The following is a 26390-nucleotide window of genomic DNA, read 5'->3' as shown; positions in this document are numbered from 1 at the left end:
AGCTGGTGCCGACCCACCCACCCCGCCTTGCAGCCGGGGTGGTGCTCTTGCCCAGTGGTAAAGCTGGTGCCGACCCACCCACCCCGCCTTGCAGCCGGGGTGGTGCTCTTGCCCAGTGGTAAAGCTGGTGCCGACCCACCCACCCGCTTGCAGCCGGGTGGTGCTCTTGCCCAGTGGTAAAGCTGGTGCCGACCCACCCACCCCGCCTTGCAGCCGGGGTGGTGCTCTTGCCCAGTGGTAAAGCTGGTGCCGACCCACCCACCCGCCTTGCAGCCGGGGTGGTGCTCTTGCCCAGTGGTAAAGCTGGTGCCGACCCACCCACCCCGCCTTGCAGCCGGGGTGGTGCTCTTGCCCAGTGGTAAAGCTGGTGCCGACCCACCCACCCCGCCTTGCAGCCGGGGTGGTGCTCTTGCCCAGTGGTAAAGCTGGTGCCGACCCACCCACCCCGCCTTGCAGCCGGGGTGGTGCTCTTGCCCAGTGGTAAAGCTGGTGCCGACCCACCCACCCCGCCTTGCAGCCGGGGTGGTGCTCTTGCCCAGTGGTAAAGCTGGTGCCGACCCACCCACCCCGCCTTGCAGCCGGGGTGGTGCTCTTGCCCAGTGGTAAAGCTGGTGCCGACCCACCCACCCCGCCTTGCAGCCGGGGTGGTGCTCTTGCCAGTGGTAAAGCTGGTGCCGACCCACCCACCCCGCCTTGCAGCCGGGGTGGTGCTCTTGCCCAGTGGTAAAGCTGGTGCCGACCCACCCACCCCGCCTTGCAGCCGGGGTGGTGCTCTTGCCAGTGGTAAAGCTGGTGCCGACCCACCCACCCCGCCTTGCAGCCGGGTGGTGCTCTTGCCCAGTGGTAAAGCTGGTGCCGACCCACCCACCCCGCCTTGCAGCCGGGGTGGTGCTCTTGCCCAGTGGTAAAGCTGGTGCCGACCCACCCACCCCGCCTTGCAGCCGGGGTGGTGCTCTTGCCCAGTGGTAAAGCTGGTGCCGACCCACCCACCCCGCCTTGCAGCCGGGTGGTGCTCTTGCCCAGTGGTAAAGCTGGTGCCGACCCACCCACCCCGCCTTGCAGCCGGGGTGGTGCTCTTGCCCAGTGGTAAAGCTGGTGCCGACCCACCCACCCCGCCTTGCAGCCGGGGTGGTGCTCTTGCCCAGTGGTAAAGCTGGTGCCGACCCACCCACCCCGCCTTGCAGCCGGGGTGGTGCTCTTGCCCAGTGGTAAAGCTGGTGCCGACCCACCCACCCCGCCTTGCAGCCGGGGTGGTGCTCTTGCCCAGTGGTAAAGCTGGTGCCGACCACCCACCCCGCCTTGCAGCCGGTGGTGCTCTTGCCCAGTGGTAAAGCTGGTGCCGACCCACCCACCCCGCCTTGCAGCCGGGTGGTGCTCTTGCCCAGTGATTGCCTTGCTGGTGCTCTTGCCCACTGCCGACCCACCACCCGCCTTGCAGCCGGGTGAGTGGTAAAGCTGGTGACCCACCCACCCCGCCTTGCAGCGGGTGCTCTTGCCCAGTGGTAAAGCTGGTGCCGACCCACCCACCCCGCCTTGCAGCCATGCCGATTCACTGCGTAGACATTGCTGAGTCATCAATTTGCGGGAGGGGTCAGCGGTGCGTGTGCGGCGGTTGTGTATTACAACTGAAAACCAGTGTTGGCGGAGACGGTCTTCCCTTGCACAATCATTGCTAGTGATCGATTAGATATCGAAAATAGAAAAAAATTATGAATAAAGACATCATTGTATCTGGTGTAAACGCTACTTCTTCATTCATTAGAAAAGCTTCAGAATTAAAACGAAACGACTAGAAGACTAAATGAACAGAAAAGTCATCTCGTCCATTCTTTAACTTTCCTGTGTGATATACTTGTGTAGTAAAAGTTACATCCTGATGCATCTTGTTAAAGATAACAAAACAGACACATTAAAATAATTAATTTAAAAGTAAGAGACTTACAATTTTTTTCTTCTTTTTATAGATTTAATTGTTTACATCTGTATCGAGAAAACCTTTGATTGCAGACAACATAACTACCGAAGTCTAGATAGAACTGTGAAGACCATAAACCAAAGACAGCCTGTATTTTGAATGACAACATACTTTAAACGCTTTTTATCTTGCAGGGATGTTATCAAGTATTCTATAATGAAACTACAATGTATTGCACAGTTTAATAGTTTGTATCACACTGTCTCGTGCGGCCCGCAGCACCTGGACTATAGTGATTTACACCTGTACAACTCCTGTGTGTATTGTTATCGTCACGATGAAGAATCTTCGTCGTACAGGCTCGCCCACCTGTCAGGTAGAACTCCCTGAGTAGAGGAGATGGAGAGGTGGCACTAGAAAGCTCGGCACAGCAATCAAGTGGTCCAGATGCTTAAAGTTCTATAAAAACAAGACCTTCCGCCATACACTCCATTACGAAAATGAACCGTTACAGTCCGCTAGTCTTTATCACGTGACAGAGACGCTAGGTGTGGTCTGTAGGTAGGGCAAGGGGTAAAAATCTGCTTTAGTGTGAAAGTAGGGAATTTCACACGCTGTACGTGTTAATTTGTCATTAAAAAGTTTCTTTACAAATCGATTGGCATTGTCGCCTGACTTTCCGTATGACTGCTAAATGTTTTGGCTGCATGTGTGCTGGGGAATGTCCGTCCCAAGGCAGAGCACGACAAACATGTATTGGTAATATGTAAGCCTGCCTAAGTTTGTGTTTTAAAGTTTCAGTTAAAAAAGAGAACTGAGCTTAACGTGCAATATTTTTGTTTATAAATAGTTCACTTTTGGAGAGAGAAGGGGGGCGTAGTATTTGTCTGTAGCCAAAGGTGAAGGACTGATCAGATCAAAAGAATTCAGCAATTATTAACACCATGGTATGGGTGCGACTTACTGATTTGGAGCACGCCGGGTCGGTTAGAAGAACTGATGTAGTTGCAACAATTGTAAAGTTTTATGATAATTGTGCTAAGTATCTCAGAGAGAGAAGCGGCCAATTTGACAATGTCAACGCTTTCGGTTGGATCGCACTGAAAGATGTTCCATCCTGGGAAAATGTTTCAGAAAGCCTTCAATTATTTGGGTCAAAACTTCCCCCTATAGAGATAAACGATAATGAGTTATTTGACGAGATTAATTATGCGGCAAAGTTCGCTTCCTCAGACAAGATTTCGGATTGGAATTCCCAGAAGACAACCATCGATGCTCAATGGGTTGAATTTTTTTTTTTAATTTTCAGAAGAATTGTGTGCCCTATGGACAAATACAAAAGATTGTTGAGTTTGTCTTGTGTCTACCAGGAACTAACGCTGTTACTGAAAGAGTATTCTCTGCAATGAACGCCATGTGGACCAATGAAAAGACACAGTTAAAGGTGGAAACACTGAAAGGACTTTTAAGTGTGAAGTGCAATTTTGACAGCGAACGCAAGACGATGAAGGTGCCGGACCATCGTCGGCATGGTCATTTGTTACAGACCTCACCCGCACGTCCGCAAAGTTAGCTGAGCGGGAGATAAGGTAGGAATATTTCTATTGAAATTTTAAAAGCCGTTTTTCTTTTCTTTTTTCCTTTTAAAATGGAATACTGTATCGGCGTGGACAGATCTGCCGTTGAAAGCATCACCACTCGGCCAGTCAGAGTTTTTCGGCTTTCATTGTCGGTGACGACACCATCATCGGCACGCGTCCCGCTTTCGCTCCCGAAACGTCTGGTCACCTTATTCAGACTTAACTTCAGATTTTTGTCATGCCAGTTCTGGTCTTCTGTATATTTACTAGTCGATTTATCAAATGACCTTAATACATACTGGTTTATCAGCTGATCTTAGTACATACTCCTTGTTGGTTTATCAGCTGACCTTAGTACATACTCCTTGTTGGTTTATCAGCTGACCTTAGTACATACTCCTTGTTGGTTTATAACTCTGTTAATCAGACTTTTTTGTTGGTTTATCATGCCGGTGCTAATCCTTGATATTTCAGTTTGGTTTATCATGCTCACCTTAAGGCATGTTTGTTGTTGGTTCGTGATGGTGTTACTGACACTTCTTCCGGTTTGTTGTTGGTTTATCATATCTGATTCTGGTTCTGATTCTGCTTCACATTTCGTGTGGACTCGTAATGTCGGTGCTGATGTTATTAACTTACATTTCCTGTTGGTTAAACATGCCACTACTGACCCTAATTTACATTTTCTTGGCTTGGCATGCTGTTATGACGGTCTGGTGTCGTTAAGGTTACCGCCTGTCACCAAAGACACTGAGAGTTGACTGTCCTGGGTTCCACTCTCGTCTCTGGCACACTGTTTTTGCTCTGAAAGTGGCATCTGTTTAAAGAGCTGGCTGCCTTGCCATGATATTGCCTTAGTTGCTGGCTCGATGTCAAACACCAATTCTCTCTCTCCTCCCCCCAACACTAAGCATGCTGTTATCGACATACCTTGAGATATTTTTGATAGTTCATCTTGCCATTACAGAACTTGCTTTTTAATTTCTTGTTGATTTGTCATACCTGTGTTCATCGTATGTAACGACTTTTTAGTTCATGAAACCAGTAATGACTTTTCTTCGGATTTCTTGTTAGCTCATTATCGTGCCCTTACCACTGTAGAGGAGTGAATTGTTAGAAGTAGAAGTGTTAGAAGTAGAAGTGTAGAGCCCTCTTTTGTCTTGTGAGCAACTTTATGTGGGAATGGGTGGAGTCCATCTCCTCTCATTCATGCCTTCACACACCTGTGCTAGTTATTGTGAACTTGGTTACTAAGCTGTGCGAGGTGACAATGACCTTTATGACTTACCTTTCTTAGGAGAATAACTGTAGTTAAAAAGGTCACGTGTGTGGCTAAGTGTTTGTCGTGTAACTTACACAAAGAAGAAAAAAAATTCCAGCTAAATGTTTTTCTGTAATCTGCATTGTATGTGTGTGTAGTGTGTTGATAAGTCCACGTATGCTTATCACCTACATTTACATTCATGTAATTAGACAAGAATGGAGCTTGTCACATGAATGGGAGAAATTCGCAAAACATGTTAAAAGCTGACAAAAAGAACCGACCGTTTGACAGACAAACATTTCTAGGACATATTTCGGAAACAAGATGATTTCAGTGCGCACCACAACAGTCAAATAAAACAAAAATTTTTGCCATGCATTTTTTTTCAAGGTACAACCTCAATGAAATGTAAAGACATAAAAGGCTGAGAGCGCAATTAAATGAAAACAACTCAGGTAATAAAACACACGGAACCAGTTAGTTTAAACTGTAGTCAGAGCACAGAGTGCAAAGTCATAATGGAAACGGAAACAGTAATAGTATGGAGGCAATAACGGAAACATCGCTGGGAGGGGGGTAACAAAGTCTCCTGCTGTGATTTCTGCCTTCACGAGCGCATTTTCTTTAATTCCAGGCATTTATATACAAAATATCAAAAATTTTAGTCAAGTTATTTATTAAAACACATAGGCGTAAAATAAAAAGAAAACGGTCAATAAATTTAAATACAAGCATGTGTGAAAGAATACTTGAAACAGGAGTGCATGCGGTAGCATTGTTATAATTTTTTTCTAATTTTCTGTAGTTGTGAGGAGAGCGCCATGTTTGTTTGCTGGTCTATTAACTCAAAATATTGTGTTTCCAAAGCAACAAGAAGTGCTGCACACGTCTTTCTTAGATAACCATGTAACAAAATATAATCACATTTTGTGAGAAGAATTTTCGCTTTCTGCTGGTGTGCTGACGTCACAAAAGCCTCCTTGTTGATCTACTTACCGTTAATAACGGTCAGGCGATGCAGCCGTATCTAGTGACGTCATTTAAAAAAGGCGGTTGAGTTATCAGCCATGCCTTGATGGCGGAGAAAATTGGAGACAGCACAGCAGCCTATATGTTTATCTTTCTTCAAACATATTTATAGAATCTTTTAAACACCGTGCATGCAAAGAGCTCACCTGCATGGACTTTTTACTTCTTCTCATTTCCTGGCTGTGATTTGCCTCCTGGGAAGCCTCCACCCAAACGTGTCTCGCGATCAGATTTGTTCGTTTTGTAAGCGCGTACGCTCATGTGTGTGTGTGAGAGAGAGAGAGAAAGAGAGAGAGGAAGAGAGAAAGAGCAGGTGGTCCTTTCATTAATTAATTCATTCATCAAACCTGTTCGTGTGTGAGTACGCGTGTGTACTTTTCAGAACGCCCCAACATAATTTATTTCTTCTTGGCTGACATGTACTAATAAATACAACGTTTGTATGACTCGTATCACATTTCTTGTCTGCTGACAAGTATTTATAAGAGGAAAAGAAGACAGGACAACAGAAAAAAGGAAGAAGAAAAGGAGGAAGTAGAGAAAAAGAAAAATAAGAAAGAAAAAAAATAATAAGAGGGAAGGAAAGAAAAAAAGGAAGGAGAGAAAATGAAAAGAAGAAGAGGAGAAGAAAGAACATGAAGCGAAGAAAGAAAACGAGAAAGAGAAAGAAGACGACGAAAAGAAAGAAAAAAAGAAGAGAAGATAGAAAAGGAGAAAAAGAATAAGAAGACGGCGAGGAAAGGAAGACTAGGAGGAGGAGGAGGAGGAGGAGGAGGAGGAGGAGGAGGAGGAGGAGGAGGAGGAGGAGGAGGAGGAGGAGGAGGAAAACAAGGCAGTAGAAAAGAAAAAGCGGCGGCGGCGGCGAAAAAGGACAAAAATTGGAAGAAAAGAAGAAATAAGATGAGAAGAAGGAACAAGAAAAGTAAGAAGAGAATCATGGTACTATTATTACCACTAGTAATAAGATTTATTTTGCGCATTTTCACACTTTAAAGAAGGTTCAATACGCTTACAAAAGCATCAGATACAAAATTATACAAATGTAGATTCAAAATGAACATAGTGTGTATGCATACAGAGACGACAACAACAACAACAACAACAAAGGAAGACGATCTTGCAGTTAAGGCGAGATAAAGAACAGTTGGTTTAATACTTTGAACACTTGGTCTGAAGTTGTAATTTTGAACGAATTTCCTCCCGTACACGGCTGTCAAATTCTGGCTCTGATGATGACGATGACGAAGAAGAAAAAGAAGAAGAAGATGATGAAAGCGCATTCCTGCACGCTTTACTCACGTGACCCGCGCCTAATGGTTTGAAAGAGTGGCATTCTGAGGTAGAAAGTGTGGCAATGATCAGATACCACGCCTGCATCTGTGTCCTTGCTGACTTTTCCAGCCTCCCAAGATAAAGAGCTCGCAAGGCAGGGGAGAAAATCGCGTTAAAAGCTTGGAATGGAAAATAAACAAGATTATCATCGAAATACTTCTGACAGAGTATGGCGGTTCTGGCCAAGTGAAGGAAAAACATCTGACAAGGTCAGGTGAGATAAAAGAAAAATTCATCTCTCTGCCTCCCACTGCACCCTGAACTCGCCATCAGATCGAATTCTTTGACGTCACGTGTCTCGACGCTCAACACGGGGATGGCTGTGACCTCTGACCCCAAAGCTGCTCGTGCTGTGCTTATCGTCTGTGAAAGCTAAGCCTCGCCGCAAAATAAATATCTGCGACACGAGGCTACTTCTGCGTGCTGTTTTACGGCAAAGACAATATACAGATTATTCTCAGATTTCGTGCTTTATTTATTTATTTTTTTATTTTTAGAAAGAGCTAAAAATTTGAGTACTGCAAATCTTCCACCCCCCAAAAAAGTCACCAGAATAAAGAATATGCATCATTCAGCCTCTACACAAATTTTGCGTTTCACAAATGCTGATGAAATTCTTTTCTTTTTCTTCGTTTTTGCCTATAATTGTAGGTGATATGCAATCTTGACTAAAGTGGGTTAGGACTGGTTTGATATATATATACTTATATTTTATTGAACTACATTATATCTGCACATGTCGGATTGCTTCTTCAGCGATTCTATAGTCAACAAATGCAGTATTAAAAATAATTATGGACCTAGGAAACTAATTGTTCGTAACAGTTCAACGTTCCTTGCTCATCGCTTTGTAGATGCTTTTGAGAAACAGCAAAGAGTTAAGTAGTACACCTTTAACTCTTAAAAAAAAAATTTAATGTGAAAAAAGCAAACATTGCAACCAAAAATAATGACAGTAGAAGATGACTGATTGCTTTTAATCCTTTTGAAAATAAAGAATGAGGGAACAGCAAACACAGGAACAGAAAAAATAGCGATGGCAGGTGACTGACTCAGCTTTGAACCATTTAGAAAAAAATAACATAGGCACAGTGACATTGAATGGAATGAAATCAAGTCATGATGGTAGAAGATAGAGAAAAGGAAAAACATACTACACACATAGAGATCTGTGTGACAAGAATGGAACACCTCTATCGAGGAACCATGGTGTTTAACAGACAGAATCGAATATAGATGGCACGAGAATGGTGCGCGTGCGGAGGTATGAAAAACAAAGAAGCTAGATAACAGAAAAAAGAAAGCTTCAACCTAACATGCGCACGTGAAAAGCACATTCCGACATTTTTTCCATCTGATCGCAACCGCTGAGGACATTAACAAGAACTTGGAATCAAAGACTTTCTCCGTTCCAGCTTCCTTATCTGTGCGACCTTCTCTCCCTCTGCGCCTTGAACGCCAGGCGGCAGCACGATGGAGGGACATATCTCCCCACGTAGCAACACGATGTAATCAATCAGTAACACTTTTGTGGAGCATGAAACTGATATTTGTTTTCATTTTTGACTTGAAGCACGCCCGGAAAGAAAGCTAAACTTAATCTACATTGCCACCGGCGTTTCTTGAACTCCAGGCAGGACGCCAGGGCGAGGATATCGCAGGCTATTAACTGGAAACTTGGCTCTGTCTGTGCCTCTTGCAAAGTTCAGTATGCAAGATACTGAAAATATTAGGTTAAGCATTCTAGACTTTGACTTCTTTGTTGTAGCTGTTGGTTTTTTGATTTTCTCTTTGTTGTTTGCTATTTTTCTTGTTGTTGCTGTTCGTGCTATTGTTTCCATTGTTTTCCGCTCTACCTGTACTGTTCTGGTTGTTTTGCTGTGGCTTTTTTTATTGCTATTGTCGTTGTTTTTTGTTTGTTTTATTTTTCTTAGTACTATTACAGCCTTGCTTTATTCCATTGTTGTTGCTGTTGTTTAATTGTTTTGGTTGCTAATATTGTTCTTACTATATTATTAATTGTTGCTGTTACTGTTATTATACCCGTTGTTTTTATTCTAGCTGTAACTGTTCTGGTTGTTTTATTGTTTTTGTTATTTTTTTATTGTTATTGTCGTTGTTTAATTTTTCTTAATATTATTATAGTCTTGCTTTACTCCTTTGTTATTCCTGCTGTTTAATTGCTCGGTTGCTAATATTGTTCTTGCTATATTATTGATACAACTCAGTAATACTTCTATTAGAGCTGTTACCACAACAACAACAACAACAACAACAACAACAACAACAACAACAACAACAACAACGAGAGCTATTACAATTGACAGCAATTTGAAAACAAGAGTAATAGAAACAACTTCAACAACAATTAACCGTGTGTTACTGCTGCTGTACGATCACTGATGTAGCTGCAGTGTTTGTCGCTTGTTTAGTTGCTGATGCGGCTGCTGGTGCTGACTAACCCTACTGTTAGAGAATCTGTTCTTCCTCCCATCATACCCGCCGACTCAATGCACGAAATCTCGCGAGCGCACGCTTCACAACGGACAAATCTCATTGGCTGTTGCAAAGGACGCTACACTGATTACACTTTATCAGAACCCGAATCACATGACCCCAGGACTCCATGACCCCAAAGACCACTTGATTAAGTTTTATAAAACCTTCCAGACGCAGTCTCAGAGGCAGAGTGCTGGCAAAAAGTCAACAGTTAATCCACATCTTTGGACTGCTGGATGTCTGCCGAAACCAGGCCAACCTTTCATGGCAGTAGTTTACCTTTTGGTCTAGAAGGCTAACCCGAGTGTAAACTGAGTTTACTCAATTCTTGTTTCTTCTGCTTTTAGAAAAGAGGTCAAGACCTCATTTTTCTTCGGTCACAGAAATAGGTTGACTGTTGTGACAACGCCTCACTCGAGGACCTACACTGGCAGGTGTTGGAGGCTTTCCCAATAGTTGCAACCTTCGGTGAGGTCAGAGGTTAGATCCATCGAAGATTAGTTAATCTCCCGAACACTTAAAATAAAAGAATCACTGCATGAGACAAGTTAATCACAGTACATTAGAGTTGATGTTATATATGAACGGGCGAGGTTTTTAACCAAATAAAGATGTTGAAAATAGGATAAGAAAATACTTAGTATAGACCCCCAAAAATGAGAATTTTTTGATTTTGTTCTTTTCTTGGGACTGCAAGAATTACTTATTTTATACATTTTATCGACAAAAATTAAGAATGTACAATATACATACTGTCATAAAAGTACTTCCTGTAATAAAATGAATAAACGTTGAAACCATTTTGGCAAATCTTCATAAATATTAAAATTTTGAAAGTAGAGAAGTCTGTTGACTTTTGTGTGTTTTGTGGAAGTGCCCTCGGCGATTGACTTCTCACATCTCGGTCATCTTTGACAAATACCGACAAGTCTTAGGCCCTGCAAGTACCCAAACAAACTCTCTTTTGTTTGTTGCCTCTATTTCTGGTGATAACCGAGTTTGTTTTTTTTATTTATTTATTTTTTTTTGGTCAGCTACACCTCCACATTCTTGTAACAATAATCACTTAATTGGAGGGAAAGGGGCGATAATTTAGCCTATATAAATACGGGCGCACTGGTTATAGCAGGAAAGGGAGATAACCTTACCTAGGTGGCGCAGGCCCTGGAGGACTGTAAGGTTAGCACTCGTTATCATCCAGAGGAAACTGCTTGAAGCAGACGATACCGCCTTACGTCACGGCATAAAAAAGCGAAGATAATCGCTGTCTTTAAATTCAGGAAAGCTATTATCTCTAATGTCCCTGATGGAAGGGCTCTCGCGCCATTATTTTAATTTGATGGAAAACACACGATGAAGAATGGAAAGAAGCAGAATTTGTAATTTTCAGAACGTGCTGGTATTTCAACATTATCCAGCAAAGGCTATTAGAAAATAGGTGTCACTGGACACTGGAGAAGATAACTCGCGGAAGTGCGTTTCTTGCAGAAATTTTTCCAGCGGTGTGCTGATACTGGAAATTTTTCACAGGAACGACACTAAGGAGAAACTCTGAAGACCAAAAGGTTGGAAAAAAAATCTGTTTTATCAGCGGTCGCAGACACGGCATAAGAGACGAGATGGTTGTTAAGCTGCCATGAACTCCTGCTGCCTGATATTGCTTGCCGCAGTGAACGAGCGAGGTTTGGGGGAGAAAGGGTTAACACTGACTGCATCTCTTGTAGTGTATGGTCTGGGAGGTCCCTGTAGTCTCTGCCGTTTCATCTTGCTCTCCTCAGCGACGGTAGGCATTACTTATTCTCGTCTTTCGTGGATGAAGACTCCAACGAAAGTTTCCCCAGCAACAAGATGCTACAGCGAACCGGAGCCGAACAAAGAAAGCTCATCGTCTTATTAATGTAACTTCTTGATTTCATTCTGGATGTTCAGTAGATTGTTGTTCCAAGGAAGAAAGTTCTTTTGTTTCGAGAGGCGTGGAATAATTGAAAACGAAAAGCTCAAAATAACTTTATAGCCAAATGCACATTAAACGTGGAATAAAAGTCTTGTGATGTGAAACACTTCTTGCAGCGATCGGAAATTATGATTGAAGAAAACACTGGTGCCTTCTCTCAAAAAGAAAGTGAAGTATTATTAGTTTCTCTCTACCCAAGACTAAATTTCTCATCGGTGAACGGAGATAGTTCAGTCGACAAGCAGTTCGCAAACTGTTTATCCCAGGAAGACGAGTCATGCAAGATGAAACCGAACGGTGCAGTGACAACTCCCTGCACTCCAAGTCATGGAGACTCAAACAATTCTGAGTGTATTTTTGCCAACTGTGCCAGTCCCGTCTTGGGAGACAATGGACAGATGTTCCATCTCAGGAATACAGTCCCATCGCAGCTTACGTTGCATCTACGTGAAACGGACGAAACATCACGTTTCGTGGAAGATGGTGAGGACGACAGGCAGACGTGGGACAAGAAGGTGGATTTTCTGCTTGCAATCATCGGCTTTGCTATCGACCTTGGCAATGTCTGGAGGTTCCCTTACGTCTGCTATAAAAATGGTGGAGGCAAGTATCTCACACAGATAGTACAATGGCTTCACTAAACTTGTCTTTCTTCTCTCTTTCATTCTCTAAAGTGAATGTGAATGTCATTTACTCTGTTAAAAGGACTCTTTTCAGTTCAATTCCACAATGGTCAATCCCTATCAGGCCCAACATTCCTCGGTATCTGATATCATTTTTTTGTGAAAGAAAGTATATTCTGTGGCATTTGAGTCAAGTTTTCAATTTTGAAAAAAAATGGATTCTGCAACACGTGTGACACATCTCAATTTTATTTTGTCTGTTATTACATTTCAAAATTCTAAAGAAGCATTTTTCTACAGAAAGAACCGCAATTAATTTACCATCAAATTAATTAAATTTCAACTGTTTTAGTTCATTATCTTGAGATTTCTTTAACTATTCCGAAATCTGTGTTAAATTATAGCGCTACCATCAAAGAAACAGGTTATCAGACTAAAATCGCTTAGAAATATGGATACAAATGTTTATCTGCAAGAAAACATTCACAAGTGCAAACACACATCAGAAAAATTTAGTATTGTACAATGTTTTGGAGTCCACTGTCTAAAATGACATTTTACTTAAAAATATTTTTTTCGGATTGATGCAGGGGCTTTCCTAATACCTTACATTATTATGCTGATTTTTCTGGGCCTACCCCTCTTTTATATGGAGCTTGCTTTGGGCCAGTTCCACAGACAAGGGTCAATCACAATATGGAAGAAAATATGCCCCATGTTCTGCGGTAAGTGATACTAATTTTATTCTTTTTAAATATGGTTATTTATTGTACTTGTTCTTTCTGAAAATGATGTCTTGCAGTCGGCTGACAATATTGTGTATTATTTCATAAAGTGTAGGTTGTCTCAAGGTGTGTTGTTATCAGGACACCACGAGGCAACGAGGTAGCTGAACATATGAAGGTAAACATGAAGTATTCCGCGCATCAAACTAATGACATGTAAACAAGATGTCGGATTTGTCATACTACAGACAGTATGTCAGTTGGTGTGTACAAAATACTGTCTGGTGGTTGTTGCACCAGGTGTGGGGTTCGGAATCTGTGTGGCGGCCACTTTTGTCGGGGCTTACTACAACACGATCATCGCCTGGTCAGTCTACTATCTCATCATCTCCTTGCGTTCATCGCTGCTGTTTGCATCATGCGACAATGACTGGAACACTCCGGCATGCATTGCGCCATCTGACATCAGCAACCGCAGCAACACGTCCGCGTCGTCTGCAACAGAATTTTTCAAGTAGGCAATTTGTATTTTCTCGCACCTTCAGATTGTTTATAGAAAGAAAGAGAGAAAGAAAGAAAGAAAGAAAGAAAGAAAGAAAGAAAGAAAGAAAGAGAGAAAGAAAGAAAGAGAGAAAGAGGCAAATGGACAGAAAAAAGGATGCTCTGATGACACACGGACAGAAAAAAGCAATTAATAGCATCATCATGAGTAGATGGAGGAGGGAAAGAAGAGGAAGAAAACCCTGAAATAATCATGAAAACAATAAGTACTCTCTATACGTTTCTAAAGTGTTCCCCATACTGTAGCTTAGATTCTTTTTTAATTAATTAATTTTTAATTTTTTTTAAATTTTAATTTATTAATTTTTAATTAATGATTACGTGTGTTGAGCACTCAAAAATAACACTAAATCCTTGTGTGTGTGTGTGTGTGTGTGTAGCTATCATGTATTGGAGATACAAAAGTCCGCAGGAATCGAGGACCTGGGCAATATTCGCTGGCAACTTCTCCTCTGCCTTCTTTTCGTTTTCGTCATTGTCTTTCTCTGCTGCTGCAAGGGGACGAAGTCTACAGGCAAGGTAAGACTGACTAACGGATGTCAGGAATGATTCCTTATGTACCTTTGACCCGACCATCAATCTTTTGCTTCCCTGTTTGTCTGTGTGATTGTATTTTGCGTGTCTGACTGGATTGTTTGATTGTCTGATTAATTGGTCAACACTTTTTCTTCAGGCTGTTTGGATCACTGCTACTCTTCCATTCCTGGTGTTGTTTGTACTGTTATGCCGGGGACTGACCCTCCCGGGAGCTTTTACAGGTGTAAAATACTACCTGGAACCTGATTTTTCTCGTTTGGCAGCCCTGGAGGTTGGTATACCGCCATAAATAATTAACTTCTGCTTTAATACAGCAGGTAACTGAGCAAAACAACAATCATTGTGTTCTAAACAAATTAGCTGACAACCATTATGGGTTTTTTTGTAGATCTTGTTCATGTAGACATGATTTACAAAAAATAGAATTATTTGTTTGTACTTGTCAATTAACAACGAAGATGGCTCGAAGAATCTTCTTATCAAGTTGCAGTGTCTTGTGTCGTGTTGCAGGTATGGGTGGACGCAGCTACCCAGATATTTTTCTCACTTGGCCCAGGTTTCGGAGCACTCATTGCCTTGTCCAGCTACAATAAGTTTCACAACAACTGCGTCAGGTACCGTTTCCTCTGAGCTAAGCTTTACTCAATAATTACAAAATGTTTGCACCCCACTAGTCCTTGAACTATTATTGTACCAGGGTAGACTTCGCTGTCACCTTCTTAGTTAATATTTTACTAGCAAACGCTTTCACCCTGCCAAAATTATCGTTATTTTTTTTTAAATTATTCAACAGTCTTTGATTGCGTTCTGAGGGGAAAGATATGATAACTGTGGCCATTAATTAATTAAGTGACCTACTTCTATAGATGGCGCTCTTCACATGCAGAATTTATTCCCTTTTTTCAAGTGAAGCTATCCATCATAACTTACAAATGTCAATCGGTTCTGCTTTATTAATTAAATATTATTTGGTCCTTAATAAAATCATGAAATGAATGGGTTAAATAATATTTGGTTGTTAATAACGAATAATCAAATAAATGTGCAACTGTTAACAAACTAATTCTCAAACCTTCTTACTTCCAGCCGTCGAATGATTGTCAGTGTTTCTAACAGTTTTTGTAAACCGGTATTTTTGATGTTTATCTAATTTTTTAGGGACTTCATGTAATTTGTAATACTATTTACATCTTTCACTAACACGCATTCTTAAAATTATTTTAAAAATTAGTACCTTTGAGTTCTTACACCAATATCTTAAAATATTGTGTCCAATCAAATAGGGACGCAATTCTGACGTCATGCATTAACTGTGGCACGAGTTTCTTCGCTGGTGTCGTCGTCTTCTCTGTGCTGGGGTACATGGCGCACATGCAGGGTACCACAGTGGACTCGGTGGCCACCCATGGTAAGTTGAGACAAGAAGTCTGTATCAGTCAACTAAAATTAAAAAATACAACAGTCAGTCGCTAAAACCGCTTTGTACTGTTTGCTGATTATTGCATTCTGTGTGTGAATACTCAGGGAATATATAAAATACATAAAGTAGTACAATGATGAACATAGTGTCAATACAGTGTGTATGTACATATAATTTATACATAAGGTAGCACAAAGAAAATATTGTACAAACAATTGAAAATATTGAAATAAAGAAATAATGTTCTTCTTCGTAATACCAGCTATCACTTTCCTATGTTAAAGTACACAAGGAATAAGACCTTTATGAGGATATAAATAAAATACACTTTTTATTCATCTTTTTGTTAAGAGAAAATAGCAAAATACAAAACGATTACCAAAATCTTCTTAAAAAAGCAGTTTCTTAGCCAGAATTATCTATATTTAACCGAAGAGCATTTCCCAACATGCAACATGTTTCTTAAATGTTTACATGACGGCTAGATAAACTGGGTTAATAGTTATTTTGATGAGAAAGTCTAATTGGTTTGTTTCAGGACCTGGTCTTGTCTTCATCGTGTACGCAGAAGCCATCTCCACCTTGACAGGGTCCGTATTTTGGGCTATCATCTTCTTCCTCATGCTCATCACCCTAGGTCTCGACAGCACGGTAAACATGATGCATTTCAACTTAGATGTTCTTAGATACTTGTCTCATTTAGAGTCCAGGTAAAATTAAAAGAAAATGCATTCACAGCATTGACACTGACAAGAAAAACTGTCTTCACAGGTTTACGTTTCATTTATAAGTAAAAATATTGCATTTATACCTACAATGATGGCCATATGCTCCTCGAGGGATAACAATGAATAAACTAAAATATTTTACCTACAATGACAAACGTAAAGAGGGTTTAATACCAAGCTTAATGACAGATTATCATGAGACGAAGAGTTCAGATACATTTTCTTCCCAGTTTGGAGGCTTAGAGGGCGTGATGACCGCTCTTGCAGACCAATTTGGATTTTTCCGGAAACGGAGAACACTCACAGTCGCAGTGGTTTGTGGGTATTGCTTTCTTCTGAGCCTTCCGACTGTCACCTACGTGAGTCAGTTGTTGACTGCATGTGTAATAGATAACAAGTTGGGTAATAAGAAGTTTCATTGAAAAAATAATCTTAACTGTAAAGATATCACACTTACATGTTCTAGAAACTTTTCGACTGTAATAAACTGACCCACAAAGTCAAAGTAATTAATTATCTGATCTGAATCAAGTCCTGAGTTCACCCCGTCGTGGGTCATTTGCGTTCAATCTGGTCTTCATGATTTGTGTTTTTTTTTCTTATAATAATTCGTGCTTTCTGTTGTATATGTTATGTTTTGTGTTGTATATTTTATATTTTTTGTTTGTGATGTATATACTGTGTGTTTCGTGGTGAATACTTTCTTTTCTTTCTTTTGTTGTTGTTGTTGTGCACATTATGTTTCGCGTTTATTCTTCATGATTTTTGTTTCTTTTATCAGGGTGGTAACTATTTCATCTACCTGATGGACACACATGCTGCTCCGATTTCCCTTCTGTTTATTTGTTTCACCGAGGTTATTGCTGTGAACTGGTTTTATGGTTAGTAACTGTAACTTTTAGTCAAGTGTTATGGGGAAATACTGTGGTTTGCTATACGGTTTATTCAACATGTATTGCCTAGACAGAAGGAGAAACGGATGAACAAAAGAACTAAAGAATCAACGAATGGAAGAATGGATATAAAAAAAAGATAAACAGAAAGACTCAGACAGATACTTGTGTGTATGTGACTTACTTGTGAGAATAGTAATAAAACTTTAAGGACTCTGATGGCCCCACATTTCAGTCTTTGTTCCTTTTCTTTCAGGTGTTCGGAATTTCGCTGACGACATCGAAAGCATGCTGGGAAAAAGACCTTGTGTTTTCTGGATGGCGTGCTGGGTGGTCGTCTGTCCAGCCGGTCTCTTGGTAAAAAATATCACTCAAAACATCAGTTTAAAACAGCAGCATAGAATGCTACAGTATGAAGGAAATCATCATCGATGCCTAGGTGGCAGTTATAGTAAATTAATATCAATGGTGATCAACTTTTACTGTTTGATATGACCTTACTGGCTTATATCTCCTTTCACAAACACTAGTTTTCCTTCTCTTTATGCGTTTTCAGCTCATATTCCTTTTGTTTATCTGTTAACAACTCGTGTTTCTTCTGTTTATTTGTTCACAGCTCATCCTTTTTTCGCTTGTCGATTTGCAGATCTTGTTCCTTCTGTCCCTGATTAGCTACGAAAAGTTACAGCTTGATGACTATGTCTACCCCGGGTGGGCGGAGTTAGTCGGTTGGCTGGTGACGTCACTGTCCATTTCGTGCATCCCGCTGTACATCCTGTACAACTTCTGGATGTCCACAGGCTCCTTCTGGCAGGTGAGTGTCGTGAGTTCATTTCAGAGATAGTGAAGGTGGGCGAGGGTCGCGGCTTACATTCAGTAAGCTTGGTACAATTTACTGTATCTGTCAAGGAGATGGGAGATGGGAGATGGGAGATGGGATGGTTTTCCTACAGCAGCATCCGTTATCTGCAATCCCCCTGCCTCATGTTTCCTCGTGGGCTATGATTAATATGTAAACAAAAGTATGTAAAGCTTCCACATTGTGTGTGTGAAAGAGCGAGAGAGAGAGAGAGCGCGGGTGACTGCGCTTGCACTCATTACAGTCACTTCAAACTTGTTTGATCTTTTCTTTCAAAGCACCAGACACTGACACACACACACAGTCCTGGAATGTTCCAATTTCTGTATTATTTTTTGTTTTTGTTGTTTTAATAGAGATGGCGACAGATGACGAAGCCCATTCTAAGGAGTGAAAACTGTAGCGAAGATCACGTGGTTGCGAAATTTAATTCCAGCGGAACTTCGTCTTCTCATTTTCAGCTTTAAAGTCAAGAAGAGAGACCCTCCCTATACCCACCTCTGTAAAGATACTTTCTGTGTAGGTCACACGCCCCCCATAATCTACAATTATATATAAGTGTTCTGACAGGTGTGCGTGTGTGTGTTTTCATAATTTGGAAGGCAGCGAAACACAAAGTTCATGGAACCTTCTAATTAATACTTTGAAATTCATTAATAGATAATGTCGACACTAATATTTATTTGTATGCATGTTTGGGTAAAAAAAATGGTTGGTAATAACTGTTGATTTTTCTGCACTTTCACGATAATGGTCTTGTAAATGTTTGTAAGTTTATTTTAGTCTATTTTGTAAATTTCGGTTTCAAAAGGCGACCATATTGGTCTGTAGAAACAATTTTTGGAAAGACGCTACATAAATCATCATCATCAATCAATCATCAATCATCATAATCATCATCATCATCATGAAGGACACCCTTGGATCTGTTCAAATCCTTGTCCACGGCGAACCACTACGTCGACAGGCAGTACATGTATTTCTCTTTTGTCTTTTTATTGTTTGGTCACAGACCACGAAATTCATCCTATGTATTCATCAACGACAAGAGCTGTTCGTCACGGAAAGCTTACCAGAACTTTCACAACATTTTTCAATTGTTCGACTACAGAATACTATTCATCAAAAGCTGATCAAACAAATCCCTTCTTTGCAAATATGTAAACATTCAATCATGCAAAGATTATGATGTCCCGAATGTTTGCGGAGACACCTAATTAACAGCTGGTCCCAGCTTTTTCATTGGTTGTAGCCTTGATGACGTAAGCGCAAGTATCAAGCGCTTGTTATATCAGTGTCTTCGGCTTCTTTTTGAGCATATTGTTGTGTATAATCTTGTGTCTCGAGAAGGTGAAGGGGTATTTATTCTAACTCAGACCGGACATTTAAAAATTCTGACAAAACTTAAAAGCTGATAGCAGTCTGGAAGACCTTTCATGAATCATTTTTGTAACGAATTTGTTAACGTGCCTCAGCAGTTAACACTAAGGTACTCAATCACAATTTCAGATGCTATTCATTTTAGGCAAGACACACACACATGCACGCACACACACCTGTCACCTAGAACGGAACATATTTCAAAAGCTAAAATAGCTTGAGAGATTAGTAGATTGAATTAAAAAAAACGTTTGATTGGTTGTAGAAATATTTTTTCATCTAGACTAAAGTAGTAATAAATATATACTACATTCGTGGATATAATAATTAATCCTTTTTTTTAATTAGGTTAAACTTTATTACAATTGTATTGATTTATATGGATGCATCTAAAAGAAAATACATTTGGAATTTGTAACCTATGTGTCAGGGTGATTTGTGTTAAGTTAAAGTGCATCGCAAATGTTTTGCACGCACGAATTATTTTGCAGGGTGTTGTTGGTCTGTGTACATTATTTCATCTTCCAAGGCACCTCGAGGCAGAGATTTAATGCCAGCGACGCCATCGCCCCTAAACAACCGAGTGTGAGACAATAAATATTAATGTGACAGAAAGAAGAATATTCCCCTTGAAACAAAAACAGAATTGTGAGGGCTGCCTCGAGAAAACAGTGTACCTGGTAACTTCAGGGTGCCGCTACAGGTGCAAACGTATATTTACTCCTTCGTCACGTGACATGCGCAGCATCACATTCATCACCATCATATTGTTGTCACAGAGATGCTCCCATACAACGGGTTTTCCACGGTTGGGAATGAGCAATCTCTTTGTATGTGCTGACGATACACAAGTTTAGAAACGTCGGGTCACGTCACTGAGTGCATGGTGACGTCACATCCCGGACTCACTTTCTCTGACTTCAGCGAGAGAGAGCTTCTATGTTAGGTGTACACTTGTGTGTGCGCATGCATGCAGACATACAGACAAACATATTCCCACAAATAGAGATGACAGATATGTGCACACATGAAAACGCGCAAACACACATAAAATCATATCGACAAATACTTTATACACGTATACATACAAAATGATACGCACATAAAGGTACAAACATGAATCATAAATACATTTAACTGTACACATAAACAATCATAAGCACATGCTCGTAAATGCCACACACACATATATATATATAAAACTAAGAATCTCGTGTTAGATATTATTATTATTCCAAAAAAAAATGTCAGAGAGGGTTGCAGGTTTGATCAGTGCAGAGGCAACATTTAAAAAAATCAGAAGTTTTCTGCTGACAGCAGGAAAAGACAAGGGGAGGAAACGTCACCTGGTGACAGCAATGAATGATTGACCTTCACTGATAATGTGAACTGTCACTTCCACTCCCAGCAAACCCACACCACCACCACTACCACCACCATTAACATCGCCACTACCACATACATGCACATGAGTAGTATAGGCATGTTGTTTTCACCCCCTATTTGGGGAGCCGTTTTGGGGAGCCGTGACGTCACATCCGCCAGCTTGCCGGAGGTCGCATGGGGTTGGCCATCTTGATGATGTCACATCCGTGGCGGCCATTTTGTCATACCTCCTCGTCTTGCTATACCCCGAGTGATTATTGCTGAGACCCCCACCCTTGTTTTTGTTTTTGGGGAAAATGCATTGAAAGAGCCCATTTCGTCAAAGCTTAGAAAAGTATAAACTTTAATAAACTTTGTCCACCAGTCGCCACGAGGAGGCAGGGCTTTTGTTTGACTGGCAAAAATGTGTTTGACGCACAAAGAACAAGAAAAACTTTTATCACAGTTTTGAAGATACCACAGTCTAAACGGGAGCAGCAGTCTCAAATATCTAACGGCACGGTAGTCACCCCATCGTCAAGGACCTTTCGCTTGATGTACAGATAGGACAAGGAGTTGCGGTGTTGTTGGTAGGTAAACATAGATTTACCATCTGTTTTAAAACCGGTGTTGCATCCACCGCTGGCTTGCTGTGTCTGTAAAACCTGTTTGAAATGGTTGTGGTCAAGTTGATTTTGGTGTTTGTTTAGACCCTTGGTGCTGAGTTTTTGCGAGTCACCGAAACAAATGTAAGTTTTGCTGCAGAGAGCTACGATACCATCGCCTGTGTACTCTGTTTTAAACAAGCCCGGCGTGCGTTTGTCGTCACGAGCGCGTTGGAGACAGGCAGGACAGGCAGAGGGGTCCCAGGGTTTGTGGTTTGTTTTGCTGTGCACAAAGTCTTGGTGATGTTGGTCGCATGCTTGTCCCGGGAACCATTGCGTGTATTTTTGAAAAAACCGTTGTTGCAATTCGGGACGGACGGCATCTTCGAAGCGAGGTGCAGCCAAAGCCATGTACAGCGAATCCGTGTCCATCTCGCACAGCTGAAAGTTGCTGCGGTCTACGTACTTGTCCACGCAGTCGTAGTAAAACTGAAGCATTCTCAGTTTGGTGTACTGGTAGACGAAATAGCCAATTTGTAAGGGGAGGCCCCAGTTGATGTTCTTTTTGGCCATCTCTACCTCGTACAAGTCTTCCGTCAGTTCCGTCAGCTTTTGAAAGCGACTGTCGTTTATCAGTTTTTCACAGTCAGAGTCACCGACGTAGTAAATGTCGCAGTGCCTGGCGATGTTGGTGAGCGTCTTGCCGTAAGCACTGTTGCCTAACAGTTTGAACGTTTCGCTCAAAATGTTTTTGGACGGATCGCTGTCTCCTTGGCGTCGCGCGCTGGTGACCATGTCGCCAAAAGCCTTAAAGCAAGGTTTGGGCTGGTATTCTATCACCAGGTAAACGGCAGTGACTATGAGTCCATTTTCAAGATACCATTTTAACAAAGGAGTCGCTAGTAAAACTTTGTTTCCGACATAGCTGCCGATGAGCGTTTTTGTGGAACCGGTCAACAGTTTATATTTTTCCGCGTACGCTCGCATGAAAGGACCAATGTCGGAGCGCGTGACATGAATGTTTTTGAAGATGGGCGTCATCTCGCTAAACCGCTCGCGCAACGCCTCGGGGACGTGAAGGTCGCACTGCACCAGGCCAAACAGCGTTTCGTCTTTCACGGCGGCTAAAATGTCGTTTTCGGTGGGATATCGTTTGGAACTGTAGGAGGGGAGCTTTTTACAGCGTATAACGGTGGAGATTTGGGGGTTGGTCTTTTTTCTTTTTTCCCATTCGCACTCCCACATTTCCTGCACCGCAACACCGACGACGTTTTGTAAGTACGCGGTGATCTCGCGCGTTTTTTCCCGCAACTCGACGAGTGGCTTTTTGTTAAACGGGTTGATGACGCGACCGCGCGTGAGGGAGCAGTTTTCGTGTCCGTGAAAAAGACAGCCGTGAAACTGATAGACGGTCTGCGTTTCTGAATGCCACCCATCGACGCGAATTCGCCTTTTTCCTAACTGTTTTTCTTTTGAATTAAATTTATGCCGAATGTGAATGTTTTTACAAAACATGACCCACTCTAACCACTCGCGACACTTTTGACCGTATACGTCTCTTTTTTCCCCTTTGAAATTATTCTCTTTTTTACGGATGATCGGGTGTTCCGTTGGCATGTTTTGGCATAAGGCCCAGAGATACAAGGCGTTGGCATCGAAGCCCTCTATGCTTTGTACGGGTTTGCTGAGGTTGTTGCGAATAAACGTGTGAGATTTTTCGTGATGGCGGTGAAAAATGATGGAGGGACCGCCTGTGATGTTGTCGCGAAGCAGCGAGTGGATGTCTTTTGTTTTGTCATCGAAAAGAGAAAAGTAGACGTCGGAAGGCAGAGTTTTGAAGAGATAGCGCAGTGTGATGCCGGGAGCCGAAATAGCGTCTTTCACCATGTCTACACCGAGAGTAGCGTAGAACGTGATCTGGTTGTCGAGCGCTTGCAGAAAAGGCACAACGTCGAGGTTGTTGTACCACATCAGAAAATCTCGCATCGACGTCATGTTGCGAGTCTCCCAGACCTGTTGACAGTAGGCGTATTGCTCGTCTGTGATGTTGCTCTGTTTGAGGGTCGAATAAAACGCGGCGTGGGGAGGGAGTTGCTGTTCTTGTAGTGTGTCGAGAGAGGTGACGTATTCGTAGGGGAAGAAACCTTTTTGCTCTGTGACGTTGTAGGCAGCCAAGTACTTTGCGTAACTAAATCCCGGCGCGAGAAAATTGACGACGTCTAGAAATTTTAGCTTTTGGGTGCAAATGCACAAAAATGCGTTGTGACGCTTCACCACAAACTTAAATGGGTTTTTTTGTCTCGTCAACATCGTCATCGTCTGTTTCTTTTTCGCAAAGGACAAACCGGCGAACGAGGTAGGGTTTGATGACGTTGATGTCATATTTCCCCGAGTTAAACCCTATGACCGGTAGTTGACGCAAGTAGTCGTCGAATCGGGCTTTGAGGGCGGCGGTGGGAATTTGAATACTGTCAGGGGAGTTGTTTTGTTGTTGTTCGACAGCATCTAGCTCTGTAAGCACGTCACTAAATCGCTCGCATAATAAAAGATAAGAACGGTCCGAAATTTTTTCTAGGTGATCGACCATGCGATCGATCAAGTGTTGAGAGTCGCCGTCGCTGACGAAACAAACCGGCGATTTAAAATCTGGAACGTTACTGGCTACCGACACCGACAGGGGAACGTGTTGTGCTGTGTACCGCGTGTTGTTGCTGTGGGGTTGGGGAAGGCTAGAGCGATCAAAATAAACTTCAAAATCAAAGGTGGCCCTATACGGAAAAACAAACGACGCGTCGACCGAAAACCCGTGCGATTGTAAACTTTCCAGGACGGAGGGTGTACCCTGATAGACCCCGCCTTGATACGTCTCTTTTACCTTATCACCCTGACATTTCTTTTCGTGTCGCTCCATCATCCAATTTTTTTTCCAAAGTTTTCCGCACTTGGGACATTGAAACGCATGCGTGAGCTTGTCGATGTCGATGATGTGCATGAAATGTTGCTTGTAATGTAAAAGACGGAGAACGTCTGTATACTTGTACGCGCTCCGCTGGAGGGGGACGAGAACGGGAGGAGACTGACTCTCATCAAACTGAAAAACATCGATATTTACTTTAAATTTATCTTCTAAACTCGGCAGATCTAGCAGGGTCACTCCTGGAAAGTCAGAAAAAGAAGCAGACGCGGACCATTGGTTGAACAGTTCTCGCGCAGGGATCTGTAACGAGTGTACGTTGGCGCCACGGTGTAATGCGAGGGCTCTAAAAAAACAAAGATTGTCACGGTACGCCTGTCTGTTGTGTTCGTCTGTTTGAAGTGTATGCAGGCTTTTGTTATTTTGTATGTATTCGGGTAAAGCATCATCTGTACAACAACCGATAGGAAAGTCGGCGATGGGGTTGACATAAAAGGAGGTGGACATGATGGCCTCCACCGCCACCTTACTGTCGGGACGTTCGTTTTGGGCGTGCTCCAACGCGTCGTGGTCTTGAATTTGATTTACAAAGTCCAAAAAATCTTGTTTGTTAGAAATCAGACGGGGACTTTTTAGTGCTCTGTGGTTGTTGGCAGAGGCATGAAAAAACGATAACTCATTTGAAGTTTTATTTTTTAGCAAAAAGGAGTGGGAAAAATTAATTTTAAAACGCTTCTTTTGAGAATCAAAAAGTTCCACGAGACGTTGTCTCCATAGGGGAGTGGCATTGGGAGCCCAAAAAAACGTAAACACCGACTGATGTTTCCCGTACCGTTTATGTGTTTTGACTGCGCTCCAGTTTTTGCGATATACTTCTTCGACATCAGGTGGTAACTGTGATAAAAGCTCATCTTCTTCTAACCGACCCTGCGCCTGGGTTTTTTGCTTTTTAGGTGGTGGAGGCGGAGGAGGAGGAGCCATCAAAGTAGCCGAAGGTGCCACTGGTTGAGGCAGATGATCCTTTTGCACATGGCGGCCAAGATGTTCTTTGCGTGAAAAGGTTTGAAAACACAAAGAACAAGGAAAGCCTTTTACCTTTTCGTGTATCGCTTTGACATGACGATTTAGGTTCTTGACCGCCGTAAATTTTAAATCGCACATACGGCAAATCTGAAAACAAAACAAACAAAAAATCCGTCATGCATACTCATTTAAAAAAAAAATATTTAGAAAAAAAAACACTTAGTCGTTAACTTACGATTTCCATGGTTGCTGAGAGAGAGAGAGAGCGTTGTTAAATAAACGTGCTTTGCTTCTCGAATGAATGAACCGAGATAGTCCAAGGGACGAAAAAGGATGCTGAAGGCGCGCTGATTGGTGGTTCGCCAAAGGCAGCTTTATATGCGTTGTGATTGACGTGGTAAAAAGCTGAATGACAGATGAGTGCCGGAGGGGACATCATACAGCTCATCACAGTTGATCTTAGTGGCAGTAATTAACGTGTCATCTGGGTCAGTAAACGTCACTGACCTACATTAATTTTACAGAGGTGAACGACCGCTAGTGCCAGCATGGTACCATTCCCCACCCACCTTCAACCACTCCTCGTTTTACACACTGCACAAGTGAGTTGTGAGGACGATTTTAGTTTAGAGCAGTGTCTTGCTTAATCATAGTTGCAAATATCTGCTTATATGACCACCATTTTTTAACTAGTGTTGGTTTGGAGTGAGCTTTAATAAAAAATGGTGGTCATATAACGACTACTTGCGTCAACTACCGGTCATAGGGTTTAACTCGGGAAAATATGACATCAACGTCATCAAACCCTACCTCGTTCGCCGGTTTGTCCTTTGCGAAAAAGAAACAGACGATGACGATGTTGACGAGACAAAAAAACCCATTTAAGTTTGTGGTGAAGCGTCACAACGCATTTTTGTGCATTTGCACCCAAAAGCTAAAATTTCTAGACGTCGTCAATTTTCTCGCGCCGGGATTTAGTTACGCAAAGTACTTGGCTGCCTACAACGTCACAGAGCAAAAAGGTTTCTTCCCCTACGAATACGTCACCTCTCTCGACACACTACAAGAACAGCAACTCCCTCCCCACGCCGCGTTTTATTCGACCCTCAAACAGAGCAACATCACAGACGAGCAATACGCCTACTGTCAACAGGTCTGGGAGACTCGCAACATGACGTCGATGC

The 26390-nt window shown here is 42.1% G+C and overlaps 2 protein-coding genes across 2 annotated transcripts; one reads left to right on the top strand and one right to left on the bottom strand.

Moving 5' to 3' along the window:
- The first annotated feature begins 10313 nt into the window (after positions 1–10313).
- LOC112563247 (sodium-dependent serotonin transporter-like) lies at positions 10314–19703 on the top strand. The gene is made up of 13 exons (XM_025237076.1): positions 10314–12176; positions 12787–12921; positions 13222–13435; positions 13863–14001; positions 14156–14290; positions 14530–14633; positions 15303–15427; positions 15978–16090; positions 16398–16526; positions 16949–17048; positions 17317–17417; positions 17707–17874; positions 18276–19703. The coding sequence occupies exons 1-13, from the start codon at positions 11702–11704 to the stop codon at positions 18384–18386; spliced, it is 2049 nt and encodes a 682-aa protein (XP_025092861.1). The 5' UTR covers positions 10314–11701; the 3' UTR covers positions 18387–19703.
- Positions 19704–20462: 759 nt separating this feature from the next.
- Positions 20463–25868, bottom strand: LOC112563184. The gene is made up of 2 exons (XM_025236971.1): positions 25442–25868; positions 20463–25353 (listed from the first exon to the last, which is right to left on the bottom strand). The coding sequence occupies exon 2, from the start codon at positions 23649–23651 to the stop codon at positions 21168–21170; it is 2484 nt and encodes an 827-aa protein (XP_025092756.1). The 5' UTR covers positions 23652–25353; positions 25442–25868; the 3' UTR covers positions 20463–21167.
- Between the last annotated feature and the right edge of the window lie 522 nt (positions 25869–26390).

The sequence above is a fragment of the Pomacea canaliculata genome, linkage group LG4 (assembly GCF_003073045.1).
Source record: "Pomacea canaliculata isolate SZHN2017 linkage group LG4, ASM307304v1, whole genome shotgun sequence".
Taxonomy (NCBI): domain Eukaryota; kingdom Metazoa; phylum Mollusca; class Gastropoda; order Architaenioglossa; family Ampullariidae; genus Pomacea; species Pomacea canaliculata.
This window is presented reverse-complemented; position numbering and strand designations above follow the sequence as displayed.

Bases quoted from the DNA above. Each gene is read 5' to 3' on its own strand.
- LOC112563247 (XM_025237076.1), top strand. From the start codon at position 11,702: ATGATTGAAGAAAACACTGGTGCCTTCTCTCAAAAAGAAAGTGAAGTA. The intron at 12,922-13,221 runs GTAAGTGATACT...TTGTTGCACCAG, and splicing joins AATATGCCCCATGTTCTGCG to GTGTGGGGTTCGGAATCTGT. The intron at 17,418-17,706 runs GTAAAAAATATC...GTCGATTTGCAG, and splicing joins TCTGTCCAGCCGGTCTCTTG to ATCTTGTTCCTTCTGTCCCT.
- LOC112563184 (XM_025236971.1), bottom strand. From the start codon at position 23,651: ATGACATCAACGTCATCAAACCCTACCTCGTTCGCCGGTTTGTCCTTT.